This window comes from Colossoma macropomum, unplaced genomic scaffold (assembly GCF_904425465.1).
Source record: "Colossoma macropomum unplaced genomic scaffold, Colossoma_macropomum, whole genome shotgun sequence".
Lineage (NCBI taxonomy): Eukaryota > Metazoa > Chordata > Actinopteri > Characiformes > Serrasalmidae > Colossoma > Colossoma macropomum.
Genome location: NW_023494798.1, coordinates 7,717,550 through 7,735,635, shown reverse-complemented (window position 1 = coordinate 7,735,635; position 18,086 = coordinate 7,717,550). Strand labels below are relative to the sequence as shown.

General features: G+C 39.1%; 1 protein-coding gene across 1 annotated transcript in view; it reads left to right on the top strand.

The window, feature by feature from the left end:
* kirrel3b (kirre like nephrin family adhesion molecule 3b) overlaps positions 1–18,086 on the top strand; it is a 282,884-nt gene that overhangs the window by 223,371 nt on the left and 41,427 nt on the right. The window contains exon 6 of the mRNA XM_036585496.1: positions 11,421–11,526. Coding sequence (XP_036441389.1) covers positions 11,421–11,526 — 106 coding nt within the window. The remainder of the gene's footprint in view (positions 1–11,420; positions 11,527–18,086) is intronic.

Sequence of the window (18,086 nt, the reverse complement as noted above, 5' to 3'; positions counted from 1 at the left end):
GCACTGATAACAAGCTGAGTGCTCTTTAGCCCAGAGGACACAGTGTCCATGATTTCCATCAAATGTTGTGTCGGACCACAGGACACTTTTCCACTTCCCCTCAGTCCATTTTAAATGAGCTTGGGCCCAGAGAAGGTGGCAGCATTTCTGGATCCTGTTTAAATAAATGCAATAAAAATATAAAATATGTCAAATGAAATAAAATATAAAATAAAAATATCAAATGAAATAAAAAGTTCATAGCCAATAATGCCACCAAGCTCAGAGGGTGGAGGCTAACACACGCTTCATTTCCAGTTATTCCCTGTTAAGTGATGGAGGGAGAGGAAGGGCTATCCTACCCGGTCTACATAGTGCATGACCAGTGTACTCTGATATAATGACCTCAGGGCCTCATTCACCAATATCTTTCTAATTTTGTAAATTTGTTCTTGAGGAAGGTCCTAAAAAAAATTCTATGTCAAATTTATGGTGTGTTCTTAAATTGCAGAATTGTTCACACCTATGTGCTCTTGACTGTGCATAGACTATGTTCTCACCTAAGAACAAATCTCAAAAACAAAACAAAACAAAAAAAAAATATTGGCAAATGTCAGAATCTTCATGAAAACTGCATAAATGGGTGTTAAGTGAGTAAATTTTTTTTCTTAACAATGGTTGCTGAACGAGGCCCGATGTTTTCACAATGTAGATATCCCAGATTCATTTGGAATTTCAAACAATTCCCCTTAAGCCAGGTTTCATTTTATTTCATAAAGAACTATATTAAGCCTGGCTCGACAACCCTGAGCTCAACCCTTGCTAGATGTTGCACATAGCAAGCATCCAGAACCTGGCCCGAAACTCAATATTGTAGGCACCATTGGGCTCAACTCGAGTAGCAGACCTCTAATTCCTAGCATTCTTCGTGGCTAGCTTTCGGCTTTTATGCACAAGCAGGTGTTTGATGAATAAGTGATAGGGAGCGGCTATGGTAGGAGACCAGAGCCTACAGGGCCATCGGGCCATCCTTCAGGCCACATGGGGGCCAGGTAGCGCTGTTAATATTGATAAGTGACAGCTGGGTGCGGCCTCAGAGCGAAGGCATGCTGGAGATGAACAGTTGGAGGTCAGGACACACACAAACATGCACACTCCCTCGGAGACAATGAGTGGGCTTTTGGATACATGTAGGCCGCATCTTTGTGGAACATGAACAAACCGCAAATGCTAAATTATTTCCAAGTGAAATTAATGGCGCATTTAGGGACACGAAATGAGGCCAATGCATATTTATATGGGAACAATGCACAAGCATGCATTTACATGTGTTTTTGAGTGGTAATTTATGGGTTTCATGACCAGCTCATGTACGCTGTTTAATGTAGTGTACAGGATAAAGTAGCACATTCTGTATGCAGTCGAATAATGAACCTAAACATGGTTCTTTTGAAGCATAATTGTATTTCTACAATTTTTCTCTGTTGAATGTCAGTAACTACAATGTAGGTACACAGATATGCAGTCTGAAATGTGTAGTTGATTATGCATGTGCAAATGAATGAATGTTTTGACATCTTTCTCTTGCAAGGTGGATTTAAAAGAGCATCGCACATGGTTGCTCTTGTGATTGCCATTTTACTAGACATTTGAGTTATATTTTGATGTCATTACATAGTCATTACATAATTATTACATACATATGACAACTTTGAACATTTACAAAACATGCCAACAGTTTTTTTTTTTCTTTTCTTTTCAAAAACAAGACACAACTTCAGCTTTTTATCAAATTTAAGTCATGATAAGATTATCTTTGCATTCATTGTCTTTTACTTAAACACAAATGTAGTATCAATTGAAAGTTTAGAATTGGCACTTTGAGGAAAAAAAAATCTTGTTTTGAAAAGGAAATGGTTAATACAAAATGACAACACGCTTTTCTTATTGCTGGCAATAACTGCAGCATGAAGAATTAGACCATAACAGCACGCCCTCACTTTGACATCCTCTGACAGGGCTAAGGCAGGGCAGGATTGATGGGTAATCCCAGGTGAATGACAGCTATTCTTCCTTGCCTGTCTTCTTCAGGAGAGGGACCTGGGTTTAGACAAGAGCCCTGGGGAAACTGAGAGAGAGAGAGAGACAGACAGACAGATAGACAGACAGATAGAAAGAACGAGAGAGCTGGGGCCATGGGGCCTTGTCCTAGTTTAGCTTGCATCTTGCAGCCTATGTAGCAAACTCCTTGGAGCATTCAGTATTAGGCACAGCTTTGGTTTGTTTATTCAGCTGAACGGAAGCCACTTACACTGCAGAGGGGAACTGGTGAGGGACTGATAGTGATCTGATGTGACTGACATATCACACTCAGATTGAGTAGCAGATCCACACTGTATCTACAGTACTGTCCAAAATCTTAGATCTGAGAAAATTAAGTTTCAAATATATGCAAACAACTTTTTATTGAAGCAGCCCAGTATTTGTAATTAGCATTCATTATCTAATTGAGCTTAGACTGAGCTTCTGAGGCTGAGACCAATGTTGTGTTCAACTTGGCTTGGCAGCGTGAAGTCAGAGTTTGCACTTGCATCATTTTGGACCTCCAAACAAAGTGGGAAAAATGTGGACGCCTTCATGAAAGTGAATATTGTTAGGAATAAGTTGATAAAAAAACAGTAATATAAGTGATCTCAAAAACAGTGAACTTTATGTTCATTGATATAGATTTAGTGAGCTACTATGTCTGTATGCTAACTAATCTAAAGCTACTATCTTTCAAAATTAGAAAAACTTTATTAGCAGCCATGTTGATTTGACATCATATGCTGAGCTCGGAGTTCAGAACACCATCCCAATTTTCCTGATTTTAAGCTGGATGGGGGGAGTAGTTGCTTTGCGTTTAATTCCAATGTATCAGTCGAGTGCAGCTTAAGCCCAACCAGGGGTTGGACACTGTCTATCGTACACTAGGCCGGTCAGAACCAGGGCCATTTCTGATCATTCAGGTGCCTTAAGCAATATCCTACCGCCTCGAGCCAATGTATTAATGTGAATTCAAGTATAAACAATAACCACAGAAACCACAGACTCACTGCATCCTGGAATTCTCTGATCATGTTGCCAAATACTATCAAAACAATAAATACTCATGGCTCCCACTGCTGGCTTGGAGGCCCTAAGCAATGGCTTATACCACTTATAGTTAGAAACAGCCATGGCCACAACTATCAAGACTTTGTCAGATACATTCTGATTGGCTTTCCGTATGTCAGTGTTTAGACTTTTTTATAATATGTCCACCAGGAATCAAACTTTTGGCAGCAGCTCTGTAAAGATTTATTGTGTTTACAAACAAAAAAAGCTTTAAACAATGTTCTCAAATGGCTTTTGCACAGTCTGAAAAGACATTACAACATGTGGGTAAGAAAACATGAAATAATCAGTGTTTTCCAAACAAAGGTGGACAGAAAGAGAGAAAGACAGACCCACAGACAAAGCAAGCGAGTGAATGTTTGTGTTTCTGTGCAGCCAGGCGTCTGCTCATGTCGCTCTGTTCCGATACATCCCCTTAATGATGCCCTCGCTCGATGGTCACTAATTGACCGGTTGGTCTAGCCCGATATTGTCATTGGCAACAAATGTAATTAAAGGCTTTTTGGATTTCTCCTGAGTCGGTGGAATTCCTTTTCTGCACCATCAGAGACAAATCTCTCGGCCTTCTGCTCACTGCATAGCTTCACAGCTTGGCTCGTCAAATTCGACGCATTTTATGGCCTGATTTTCTCCCATTACCACAAAATCTCTGGGGATTCGGACGCACCTCTGCATTTCTGCTTACCATAAGCCCCCGCAGCAGATTGCGACCTGGGGTTAAGCAAATTAGCATCTAAATATGAAATTTAGTGGGGGGGGCAAATGAGGCATTGCATTGTTAGCCAAAAGGTGAGAGCCTGGCACACTGTAGATGGAGATCAGGATTTAGACATGGGTATTAACTCACAGATATCCTGATATAATAACAGTAATCAGGGATCATTTTGCTGTGATACCGCTGCATGGCACTGCTGCGATTCCACACTTATCCGCATTCTCTGGTCCACTCGGCAATCACTGGCAACCATTTCGCAATCTCATGGAGTTCAGATACAGACCCTCTTTTGATGGAATTGGGTGGAGAATGAAAGGACGTATGCAGAAATCAAATTTCTGTATTGTAGGAACTATTCAAATATAGAGATGTGAAAGCAAGAAATCTTTGCAGCCCTTTTAGCTCTTTCACAAAGGACACATTGAAGACTTTGTGTAGTAGAACTTGTCGGCTTTCATTTTGTTGTTGAGTGATACTGGGCCTCGTCTACTCTGACCATCCTGGTACTAGGTATTTATTGCACGCACGTGTTTCTCATGTATAGACCTGTATATGTACTCTCTATACTTCTTCATATATGTCAGGTCTTGATTTGTCTTGTGTTTTTTATTGCGATTGTAGGCTATTGTTTCTATGAACTCCTGTTACTTATATGTCCATAAGGTAAGGATGTCTAAATCTGGTTCCGGATGTCCAGAATCTGGCACATCTTGGTCATTTATCTCCTCAAACATACTTTCAAACAGACCTGAGGCCTCTCTCACAAAGCAGGATTTCTTGCTTATCTGGGTAAGATTAGTTTGATCCAACCCTGAATTTTCATTCTCTTTCATCATAAACAGCTCTTGGACCAATGAGAGGAAGCTTCAGATCAATAGGGGACAATCTGATAATGACCTTATGATGGAGGTGGTCCATCTGTGGCCTGAATCACATCAAAACTATCACTTTTCAGCAGAGCAAACAAATCATGCTACATAGATATAAAACTGTAAAGCAATTATTACTCAACTATGCACTAACATGTTGGCAGCAGTGGCATGAATACTTTGCTTTCTACATATTTCTATTGATTTCTTTCTCCTTCTCCTAAAATACTAAGCCTCTTGTGTTTCATGTGATTGGCTTTTTATCCTACATGTCACTCAATCATGTGCATGCAAGGATTTTTCATAGTTTGAGTGTCTAAGCCTGGATTAACTCTAGGCTGACACATATAAGTGGCCATGTCTGCTATGTAATCTATAGTCCCCTTGTAATAAGGTGGTTTCTCAATGCTGCTGTTAAATTTATTTAATCTGAAAGTCATATCAACCACATTTTATCATTATTCTGATTAAACAAATCAATAATAAGCACTGATCAATCTAACCTGCCCTCTGATTGAGCTTGTGTACTTGCTTGAAAAAGACTGTTTTGGAAGATGGGTCAGTGGTCACTAACTGCTGAGTTGTCAGGTGTTTTTGAGCAGGGAAGTCACTACCTTACAAAGCTACAAGCGCTTACATAGCTGCTTAACCTGTCCATATATTCAATGATGCCTTTAAATGATCCATTCAACCCCTCATAGAAGTGATGAGGCTTCATTTAGCTGATGAAACCATGTAGCTGTTCTTGCAGAAGGACTCCACAGTTTGCAGCCGTTGCAGTCCCCATCCACTCTCTCCCCATCTTTCACATGCAAGCTTCTCTCATGGGGAACAGCTGGCCACTATGACCCAGCGCGTGGGGGGAAACTGAGCTTTAAGAGAAAGGACGAGTCGCTGCATCTCGTCGCCTCCCGAGAAGCTGGCCGATTGTTCTGAAACGCCATCTGCTCTCTGCTTTGAACTTCCGATCAAAAAGCTGTCAGCGCACCGCCGCCATCATCTTCTCGTCTTCCCCCCTTTCGCTTCTCCGTTGTTGTCGAGGCTGTCATTATGGCGGCTGTGCTTCAAACCCCTGCACACTTTCTCTCTCCAGATGAGGCTGAGGAATTAGCGCCGCTGCATATTGATGGCCTGTCACGAGAGGCTCAAACCAGAGAGCAAACTCATGCATTTATACATCAAAGTGACAAACAGACTTCTTTATTAAGCCACTGTCTGTCAACCGGAGCTTGGGTTGAGGGGGCCACATCGTGCTACTGCCAAGGAGCCTGCAGAGCATCTCATGGGGATCTAGATGACCAGCACAACCCCTACTTTGGTCCTCTGGGGCCAGTCATCCTCGGAAAAGGGGGCAAGATGTCATTTGTCTTATTCTTTAAGGCACAGTTTGCGCTGGATTAATTTTAGGAGAGGAGATAATGTAATTTGTAAGGGATCTGACTGGCTAGTTTGTATGGGTTTTGTAAGTTCCTCAAATTCCTGGATAGCCCAAGTTGAAACACCATTGCCTGAATGATATCACTGGTACGTGATAGGTGCCATAACTCAGTAACTGTAACAACACATTGCATGGCCAGTTTATGTTGTTACATTATAGGTCAGTTTCCCAGTCAAGGACTTGGCCTAGTCCTGGACATTATTTTAGCCATTTTGTATTTTCCTCAAATATTACAAACTAGGTTGAAACACCAAAGCCTGGATGTTCTCATTAGGGTTACATGGTAGGTGCCTTACTCAAAACTGCCATGACTGTTACAAGGTTTTGTTTGTACATTATAGGTCAGTTTCCCAATCAAGGATTTGGTCTAGTCCTGGACTTTATATTCCATTCATTGGAGAACCTCCATTCAGAATCTCATGTAGTCTGGTATTAGGCTTAATCCATGTCTAGGAAACCGATGATAACAGGACTATGATTACAAAGCAAGCTTTTGGGGTTCCTGCTATTACTGGCATTGGCATTAAAGCATTCTTTTATTGCATTGGTAATATGAAACACAGTAATAAGAAGAATTACCCGTGGAGCCTGGAGACTTTTCACTTTTTCCCCTTCCAAGCGCTCTGAATCGTCAGGTGCCAAATGAGCTTGGAGGGTAGATGATTTTACCAATGCAGACGAAAGTGCTTCCACCCGCATGGCTGCCTCACGGCCTGTCTGTGTGCCCACCTCATGGTCTGCCCAATTAGTCGGTGCTAACGCTACACAGGTACCCCGCTTGGTAACCAGGCAGATCGCAGCATGGATCAAGCTGGCTGCCGGTGGAGCAGGGCATCCCTTGGGTTTAGGAATGGCACTCAATCCTGTGCTGGCAGGTAGGGACATGGAGCAGGTGTATGAGTGTATCTGTGTGTATATAGTGAGCCACGGTCCCTTGCACAAGCAGAAGCAGATGAGCTTCAGGATGGCACCTGGAACACCTTCCTACTGGGAATGCAGCAGCTGAGCCCACCCAATCCAGCTGTGTACCTTCAGGGTACAAATACTACAAGGAGAATGTACAAACACACACACACACACACACAGGAACGCATGCTGTAACAGCAGAGCCCTCGGGATAGACAGCTGAACCCCAGCAGCCAGTGCCATCCTCATGCCACTCTCTGTGCCCACTGCTTTCCAATGATGGAAGAGGAAACAGCCAGTAGAGATTTTATTACTGGACGCACACCACATGGAGGCAGGAGTGCATCCAGTAATATGGGAGGCACCTGCATTAAACTCAGTCCAGATTCACTCTTTGCTTCGCTCTCTCTCTCCTTCTCTCTCTCTCTCTCTCTCTCTCTCTCTCTGTCTGTCTCTTTCGGCTCAAAATATACTATTATATTGCCAAGGCATAATAATAGTGAGAATAGCAACAACAACAACAAAAACAACAACAATAATAATAATAATAATAATAATCAGCACTTTTTGTTAGTATTAGTATTCTCATTAGCATTAGAAATATCGTTCTATAATGTGTAATAACAATACAAAGTCCTATACAGTTACATAGTTATAATCATGGATTTAATACTAAATCATCATCATCATCATCATCATCATCATCATCATCACCTTTGTTATTATTAATATTTGTTTTCATAATTTTTAGTAGCAGAAACAGTATCATTATATTGATTAGCATAATAATGCCATGTTTTAATTACATGATTATTACATGATTATGAGCCAAGTCCAGCAAATTATGATTAAAATGATTTATTATGTAATGATAAGGGTCAGTGGTGTAGGAGTGAGGTTTTTGTAAGTTACTGTAACTCATATTTCCTTTGTCTCTCTCTCATTCTCCTTTTCTTCCTCCCATGTGAACACCGAAATGCTTATGTGCGCTGTTTGACGCTTTCTCTCTACTTAAGTATCTGTAACTGCATAGCAATCAGGTTCCTTTTGCTTTCTTTCTCCCAGTGATTTCACCATTATGGTTCAACTACTGTAGCTCTACTGTAACACATTTTATGGATAAGGGTCTAGTGCGTGTAGTTGTAAGGCTGGTTTAACCATTTGCCTCACACAAAAGGCTCTCAGAGAATCCTCATGTATCATGTGTTCTGTAGACCCATTGTATCAATAGTTCTTTTATAAAGCCGCAGCATTCACGGCACAAGGGGAGCACAAGATGTGTCATTCAACTTTTAAGCAGATATAAAGAATATGTGAAAAAGAATGGAGTTGAAAGAGCTGTTTGAACCAGAAGCCTCAAGGTTGAATAGGAGGGAGTGAGCTCATGCTCAGGTTTAAACACATCTCTTATTTTCTCCTGTGCCTTGGTGATACAGTGAAAAGCATGGATAGGACGTGTGTCATGAAGTGATATGTAGAGCGGAGAAAACCTTTAACTAAATGGTACTATTCACATGGGGTCAATCTCAAGTGCAGTCTTGCATCTTTTGATTTTGTAAGGACATAAAAATGTTGCTTAATAAATGAAGTCATCATTTATTTAATATGAGCGGCTGATGTGCTTATTTTTGAGCACAGTTATACACTGATCAGGCATAATATTATGACCACCTCCTTGTTTCTAGGCTCATTGGCCATTTTATCAGCTCCACTTACTATATAGGTGCAATTTGTAGTTCTACAATTACAGACTGTAGTCCATCTGTTTCTCTGCATACTTTTTTAGCTCCCTTTTACCCTGTTCTTCAGTGGTCAGGACCCCCATGGACCCTCACAGAGCAGGTACTATTTGGGTGGTGGATCATTCTCAGCACTGCAGTAACACTGATGTGGTGGTGGGGTGTTGTGTTGGTCTGAGTGGATCAGACACAGCAGAGCTGCTGGAGTTTTTAAACACCTCAGTATCACTGCTGGACTGAGAACAGTCCACCAACCAAAAATATCCAGCCAACTGCGTCCTGTGGGCAGCGTCCTGTGACCACTGCTGAAGGACTAGAGGATGACCAACACAAACTGTGCAGCCTAGATGAGCTATCGTCTCTGACTTTACATCTACAAGGTGGACTGACAAGGTAGGAGTGTCTAATAGAGTGGACAGTGAGTGGACACAGTGTTTAAAAACTCCAGCAGCACTGCTGTGTCTGATCCACTCATGCTAGCACAACACACACTAACACACCACCACCACATCAGTGTTACTGCAGTGCTGAGAATGATCCACCACCCAAATAGTACCTGCTCTGTGAGGGTCCATGGGGGTCCTGACCACTGAAGAACAGGGTAAAAGGGGGCTAACAAAGTATGCAGAGAAACAGATGGACCACAGTCTGTAACTGTAGAACTACAAAGTGCACCTATATAGTAAGTGGAGCTGATAAAATGGACAATGAGCGTAGAAACAAGGAGGTGGTCATAATCTTGCCTGATCGGTGTATATTGTTATATTTGTTTCTTCTAATTAAACATTTGGTAACTTTAATCTTCACTTGTGTACATGGTGATTGTTTATCACATTGTCTGTACTATTTCTTTTGTACCTGACTTTAATGTCTTCAGCTAATCCAGAGAATAATCGAAAGGTTTGTCCTTGGATAAGCACTTCAGCCGTATTTAAGATTTGCTTATTTACTGTATTTTTCAAGTATTTTCGCAAAGCCATTTAGTGAACTATTCCTCTGTTGTTCAGATTGATTTTCAGAGGTCTGCAGTGGTATCCCAGAATAAAATGAAAGAACCGTCATCATATTTGAGATGTAGATGAACTCCTCTGTAGATTCCAGGGATATTCTAGATTTAAAAGACTGCAGGAGTACTCCAGGTGAACTCTCCTGGTATTTGCAGTGGTTTTCTGAATAAACATTTTTGAAGATAGCAGGGGTTTTCTAGATGACCTCTCCTGGAGATTGCATTGGCATTCTAAGTGATCTCTTCTAAGGATTCTATTGGTATAGTAGGTGAACTGTTTTGAGGATTGTAGTGGTATAGTAGGTGAACAGTTCTGAGGATTGTAGTGGTAGAGTAGGTGAAATCTACGGAGGGTTGCAGGGATATTTCACGCACACTCTTCTGAGGACTGCAGTGGTATTCTAGGTGAATTCAGTGGTACAGTAGACGAACTCTTCTGAAGATTATAGAGACGTATTCTAAAGGGAACTCCTCTGAGGATTGCAGTTGTATTTCAAACAAAGTCATCTGAGGATCACAGTGGTATTCTAGGTGAGCTCTTCTGACAATTGTGGTGGTATAGTAGATGAACACTTCTGAGGATTGTAGTGGTATAATAGGTGAACTGTTCTGAGGATTGTAGTGGTATAATAGGTCAACTCTTCTGAGGATTGTGGTGGTATAGTAGCTGAACTCTTCTGAGGATTGTAGTGGTATATTAGCTGAACTCTTCTGAGGATTGCAATGGTATTCTAGATAAACTCCTCTGAGAATCACACTGGTATTCTAGGTGAACTCCTCTGAAGATCACAGTAGTGTTCTACATGAACGTTTCAGAGGACCAAAGTAGTATTCTAGGTAAACTCCTCTGAGAATTGCAGTGATATTTCAAGCAAAGTCTTCTGAGGATCACATTGGTTTTCTAGATGAATTTTTCTGAGGATCACAGTGGTATTCTAGGTCAACCCTTCTAAGGATCGCAGTGGTTTTCTTGTTGAACTCTTCTGAAGACTGCAGTAGTTTTCTTAGTGAACCTTTCTAAGGAAGGTTGGTTTTATAGGTGAATTTTTTGAAGAGTGCAATGGTTTTAGTTGAACTGTTAACTGGTTGGTGTAGTGTGTAACACCTCTGCCTTCTACGCTGTAGACTGGGGTTTAATCCCCTGCCTGGGCAAGCACCCTACATTATACCAATAAGAGTCCTTGGGCAAGACTTCTAACACTACCTTTGCCTACCTGCGTAAAAAATGATCAAAATTGTAAGTCACTCTGGATAAGAACGTCTGGTAAATGCAAAAAAATGTTAACTGAGTATTTTAGTTGTTTTCTACAAACTGTTAAAGATTATTCTGTTTTCCTACTTTAACTAGATTTTCTAGTTATTTCTAGTTATTCTAGTCATTTCCTAGGCAATAGCATTCTACATGAAGTGTGCTTATGATCATGCTGACTTTCTACAGTAACTCTTCCAAAATTGTCTCGTGAAGATCACCAAGATATTCTAGATTGTTTATCGCAATGGAACAGAATTGATACTCATGAGGACTGCAACTCTTCTACTATAGCATTCGGACACAAGAAGAAGACATTTTATTGGTATTTCATGACTGACAAGTTATGTTTTTTTCTTGCAGACTTGCCGCTTGTTAACCTCTCTGTGGAACCCCAGCCAGTTTTGGAGGGAAATCTGGTGAAGTTTCATTGCTCTGCTAAAGCCAACCCACCAGTGACTCAGTACAGGTAAGAGTTTTCCTTTAACTCTCCAACAACTTCACTGAAAAAAAACATTCAAATCATTCCCACAACACAGTGTATACTGCCAAGTATCTCATGAGCTGACAATAAATCTTATCTAAGTTGAGGTAAGGCTAATGTACCATCAGCTCCATCATCGTTAATGTGTCACCATCTGTCAAAACGAGCAGAAATAGAAAATTATTAAAGCATGTCTATCCATTGCAAAGTGCGACTTGAGATGTGTTTTGGAGTTGGAAATAAACTGTCTGCGTGCTGCTTATGAGCCAAGTCCAGCAGCAGACAGCCTTGCAGCCACACTGATCTCATCCATAGAGGATTACCATTCCTCCTCAAACAGATGGGAATAAGAGCGAAATAAAAGTTATTTATTTCTGTGAAACCTCGCCGTGGCCTTGCAGAGGATGCAATGTCAGGGCGGGTTGTCAGAACATGCTTTTCAGTGCGGACTTTAAAACCAACTGAGGGGTGAATGGAGCAAAATCAATAGTGCAGGGAACTGCTCAACAATGAATCTGGAGAAGCACTGGGGAAATGGGATGGATGTATAATGCGCTCACAGCTGGTCATATGGTGCAGATTCCATCTGATGTATTTGTTCTTTTTAACCCATAGAAGTCACAGTTATCGCAGGAAATAAAAGCCTGTTGAAATTTTACATGAATTATTTCTTACTTGTAACTTGAAAGCAGAGAAATTCTACTAAAAGTATGGGTTGCAAAACATAACTGAACCCTGCTAAACCCTGATCTTAAACCTAACCCTTGGGCCAATCCTACCTCTAATCCTGACACTGTTGAGAATCACTGTTTCACCTGATAGTTTGCTAATAATTTGAACATCTATAGATCTATAGAGCTTTTCAAATAAAGAGGTACTGAGTCTTACTGTACTGTAACTCCTTCAATAAGTTTTATTACACACTTATGTAACGTAAGAATAGCTCAACCACTTTACACTGAAGTCCTAGCACTTACTGAATAATAAGTCTTAGCATGTAATACACCTGGAATTTTAAGAGGTTTAATTTTTTTTAAAGACTTTGAAGACTTTAAAGAGTTTAAAGACTTCAATGAACAATTAAACAATTAAAAACTTTCTTGTAATAACATTGTATTTTCTTATCTTTAGTCATACTTTGTAGCCTTTGTATCATACCATAAATTCTTATAGCCTATTACTGAATAACATTTGTCATTTTTTGGATTCAGTAGTATAGTTGTTGAAGAATTTCTTATTAAAACAAGAGCTTCATTGTTAGTCATTTTTTAAAGAGTTTATAGATTATTTATAGAAGTAATAGTTTGTTACACCTCTATTCATTAACACTATTGTGTTTGAGAGCAGAAGAGGAGAGTTTATAAAGGAATAGTTTATTTTGAGAGTTTATATATGAATAGATTTTATATACAATGTAAATGTAACTCAGTGCGTGACTGTTTAATTAATTCAATAATTATGTCATTGTGTTTCTGTGCAAAAGCCAAAAACCTCCCTTCAGTTAGCAAAAGAAAAGAAAAAAAAAGCAACCAACTTTTTGTATTTCCTTGAAAAACTGCCAGCAAGTCTCCTGGAATGAATGGAAGGCAAAGGGTTGACACACTAAATAAAAAAAAAAAAGTTTTCTATTTAGTTCTTAAAGCTTCTATGTAGTTTTTGGTTCAATATAGATTTTCTGTCTTTATTATCCTGATAGTAAAACATTTACTGGATATAAATGGGGACGGACTCTGACTTTGTACAGTACTGTACATAATTACGTGCATAGAAAACATATGGAGAATAAGAAGAACAATAACTTCAGACTTCTCTGAATAAAAAAACTGATCCTGAACATTTGTGATCCGCGCTGACTCCTGAGATTTAGCAGAAGCTCTGCTTTTTTCAAGAGTACTTTGAGGGAGCGAGAGAATATATAACACACCATATACCAACAGCTGACAGGTCAGGGACTGTGCTGAATAGCATTTACACTGGAAATCTGCAAACACACACACACACACACACACACACACACACACACACACACAAACACAAAATCTAACAAAAAAAAAGTTGAGGAAGTAATAATATGTAAAAACTGGCTTCTCAATTCAACCTAAAAAAATACTTCATAACAAGTAAATTAACTAGTTTTATTGAACTTAAACAAATACTTTGAATCAACGATTCTTTCAATTCACTCAATAATCTGATCGTAATCAGATTTCTGTAGTTATCTGATTTTTCAAAAGGGTCAGGTAAACAGCATTCTCTGATTTTTTAGATTGGAATAAGGTCGAGAAATTTGATTAAGAAAGCTGATAAAGAGGCTGGATTTTAGCTCAGTAGTCAGCTTTCTCAGTGCATGTAAACTCTTACTCTGATTTCTTTCGGATTTCTCAGTCTGCGCATGTGTGAAAACAGACGGCAGTACCGGAAATAAGTTTCGCAGAGTTGCTGCAAGACGCAGCAAAACACTTATGGAGTGACGCTGAAACCAAATACATGCTTGAGGAAATGAAGGACTTAAATATTTTTCATCTTGATGTATGTTCATGTCAGGTAAAGTGGCCCCAAGTTTAAAAAAAAGCCATGGCATGAAGTTTGAGTTTTACATTATGTTTATGTTACGTCTTCTTCTGTGAGTTTATTGGCGGGTTGTACAGTAGAGATCTGATTGCTGCCTGACTCATGTAGACCTGGAGTTTTCCCATTGTCTGATTACTCAAGTGCATGTAAACGTTTTGATTGAATTATTGACAAAATCGGATTTTCTATTATCGGATTATTAAGTGCATGTAAACACACTCACTGTTATTTTTGAGTTGAATAAAACTAGTTTAGTTGCTTTTTACTAAATTAAGTCATTTTTTATGTTGATCTGACGAGCCATTTTTACAGCGTATTTTACAGTTTGTTTGGGGCTGTTTCATTATAACGCATGCTTTGATTGCAATCTCTGTTCAGAAACATGCGACTGGTCCGCACTTATGGGCAATTTGTGGTTTCGCCCCCCCGGTGAGTTGAGTGCTATGGTTTATATGCTCTGGCTGATAGATTCCCCATCATTAGCGGCGACGGTGGTTTACTACTTCTCTCCTAGCGAGATTCGTGCATCGGTAGGGTTCCTCGCCCTCAGGCTACAGCTAGAAGGAAAGATGGAGATGCAGTGAGAGAGAAAGATGCAGAGACTTTAACTGAGAGGGATATCTGACAGGGATGTGCAGCTGGAGAGAGAGAGACTGCAACTGTCATTAAAATCACAACAACTGCATAATATATACAGAGACATGGCACTTTAAGTAAGTGAATGCTCTTTTATTGAACACAGCAGCAGTGGAGAACCCCCAGTCAGCACTAGCTGACATGGCCAGGGAACAGACAGGTCACTTCTAACCACACATTTCGACGTGGTAGCCACTTAGCACTGCCTAACTACCCCGCAACCCAGCACAGATTAGCACGTGTAACGTGTTCACACCTTCGACTGAAATACAACTTATTTACACAGTCTTTCTTACTGCGCTCCTGTTGTGCTCTCTGCATCGCCACACTGCATGGCCCCACCTCCCACACGTCCATGGCATAAACAACATAAATATATCAAGAAAATTAAGAGCAAATAAAAGTAAAAGTAAAAAAATGAGAAATATTAAAGATTCTGACACTTTTTCTAGGTCTTTATTCAAACTGAAGCAAATTTGTGTCTTTTTAGATCTGTTGAAATTCATATTTAGACCACTCTCAGTTTCATTAAAACAAAAGGTTTTCTTGCCAAATGCTAAACATTTTGAAATGTGTGTATTTTATGAATTCATGTTTTATTTGTATTTTGGTGTTTTAAATATTCATTTTTTATTTTTATTTTAAAAATTCATATTTCAAAGATTTTAATTACATTTCAACAAATGATATGATCAGCATAACAATCTGAATTTAATTCAAATTGAACACCTCTGGTCAAATTACACATTTTCTGAAAATAAATGAACAAATGTAAAAAATATAAAAACAATATATATTTTTTTTGGTTTGTTTTTCGTGGTGAGTTTAACATGTTGAAAAAAATAAAAACATAACATCTAACATGTGTTCTATGCAGAGGATGTATTAACTCTGTAGCAGATATGCTAATTTTGTAGGGGAGATTATTTCCACTTAAAAAAAAAATAAATAAAATTTAAAAACATTTTAATATACTAGGAAAACAAACAAACAAACAAACAAACAACAACAACAAAAAAACAACTTATTATGCATTCAACCTAACTAGCTATGATCTAGTTTTTCTAATTTTTTTTCCCATAAAAATAATTATTTTGTTGTCCAACGTTATCAACGCAGCACAAGTGACCAAAAACTTTCCAGGGACACTGTGTTGTATTTTTCTCGATGAAGATAGTCCAAGAGGGAGAGAGGGGGGTTAGTGGGTAGGGGGCTGGAGAATGGTCAGAACTACACCATACAGTGGAGAGACAGGACATCTGCCGCGTGCTGCATTCACTCACAGCTAATTCAGCCTGTCTGTGTATGTCAGATAAGAGACCACTCAAAGGAACAGCCTCAGTTCAGACTCTGAGCCCTATCCATCCCAGGGCAGTGCAGTGCTATTATATTACCCTCCTCCACTCATTCTCACTTTCTCTCTCTACCACCTCACTCTCAGAGGTAGCTTTTCTGTAGAGTAGAGTGTAAGTAGAGTGCTCCCAAAATATGGTACACTTAAGGTTTGTTGACCTGATGAGGATGAAGTCTAGTTTCTGGACCGCATCAGGTTTTGAATAGAGATTAAAATAAAGTCCAAGATGAGGCTAAATCCCTGTCTGGGAAACTGAGCCATGAAGCTGTCTTAGTAGCTCATTGCTAAGCATATTCAGAAACATAGGTCTCAACTCTGTAGGAGCTCAACGGCCTCTAATATCCTTCACCACAAAAATATTCTATAGCCTATTATGATAAGGACAACACCTGTTGACCTTGCTGATTCTGCCCATTGTGGTCTCCACTTTTTGGCAAATTTTCTTTTACTTTTTGAGTTTCAGCCACATTTTCAGTTTTCTATACTACACATTTCTATATAGTACCAGATTCAATGACTTGTAACAATAGTGGAACCCCTTCCAGTGCTCTACAGAACCATAAATTGTAAAGGTTCTTTAGAAAACCATTTTATAGTTTGTCCATGATGGAGAAGAAACATTTAACCTTGTGAATAAGCGTTGGTAACACTTTCTATGAATGTTGCCTTTGTAAGCATCTATAAACACATTCATAACATGTTATAATGCATTCATAAGGCATTATAAACATGGCTATAAATAAAAATGCATTACACGTTATAGCCATGCTTATTATGCATTATGAATTGTTAATATAATACATTATAAGCACTGATCATAACAAATTATAAGAGCTCATAAGTCGTATTTGTCCGCTCTAAGTAAAGTGAAGCGTACTGTACTAAAGCCTCCTCCAGTGTTCAGAGTGAGGCTTCAAGTTGAAGTATTACTGAAGGATTTACTAAAAAACACTAAAACATACATAATAAAGCACATTACAGGCTTCAACTGTCAGAGTTTAAACTAGTGCTGATATCAGTGCTTTACACAATGTGGGAAAGTCAATGTACACCACCGTTAGCCTGGTATTTGTCTTTACTTTACGCTCTCCAAGCTGGGACTGGCTTAATTGGCACTGACAGTATAACATGTTATTAACACTATTTATAATGCATTATATTAACAATTCAGAATGTATAATAAACATGGCTATAAAGTGTAATCCAGTGTAATTCATTTTTCTAAATGTTTATAATCATGTTTATAATGCCGTATGAAGGCATTATAACATGTTATAAATGTGTTTATAGATGCTTACAAAGGTGACATTCATAGAAAGTGTTACCAAAGCGTTCAAATATCCAAATGGTTCTTTGTGTTGTTATGATTCAACATATAACTTTTGCCTTTCCTAAAGAACCTATGAAGAAATCCCAGTTTTCCCTGTGTACCTTTGGGAAATTATAACCAAAGAAGTTCTTGCTTATGTTTAAAAAGCATCCAGAATGAGGAGAGGTAGTTTTACAAATCATAGACCTGTAGATATAGATTTTTCTGTTACAAAATAAAAGGGAATTGCAAATGTTAGCCTGCTAGCTACTTACAAATACACATACCTCCTCCAGGCTGGCAGCCCATGAGGTCTAATAGGGGGAGAAGTGAGTGATACCTGCAAAAATAGTGCACCAAGATGATACCTAGGGTGCATAGGGTGTTGTCATGTTGTATGGATGCCTTGCATATCATTGCTGTTGTGATAAAATCTTTATAAGATTTAAATGTGAATGGACAGTAAAAGAATGTTTTTTTTTTTTGTGACAATATTTTGAGTCATTTTTAGATGCAATAAACACTCAACAGACTCTCAGTAACAGTAACAACATATCAGTGATGTAGCAGCAGTGAATAGATTCAATATATTTTTAATTAACTGTGTGAATGAAATTGTCTATAATCTGCTGAATTCAGTTGTTTTTCACTTTATTTGGTGTCCAAGTTCATATT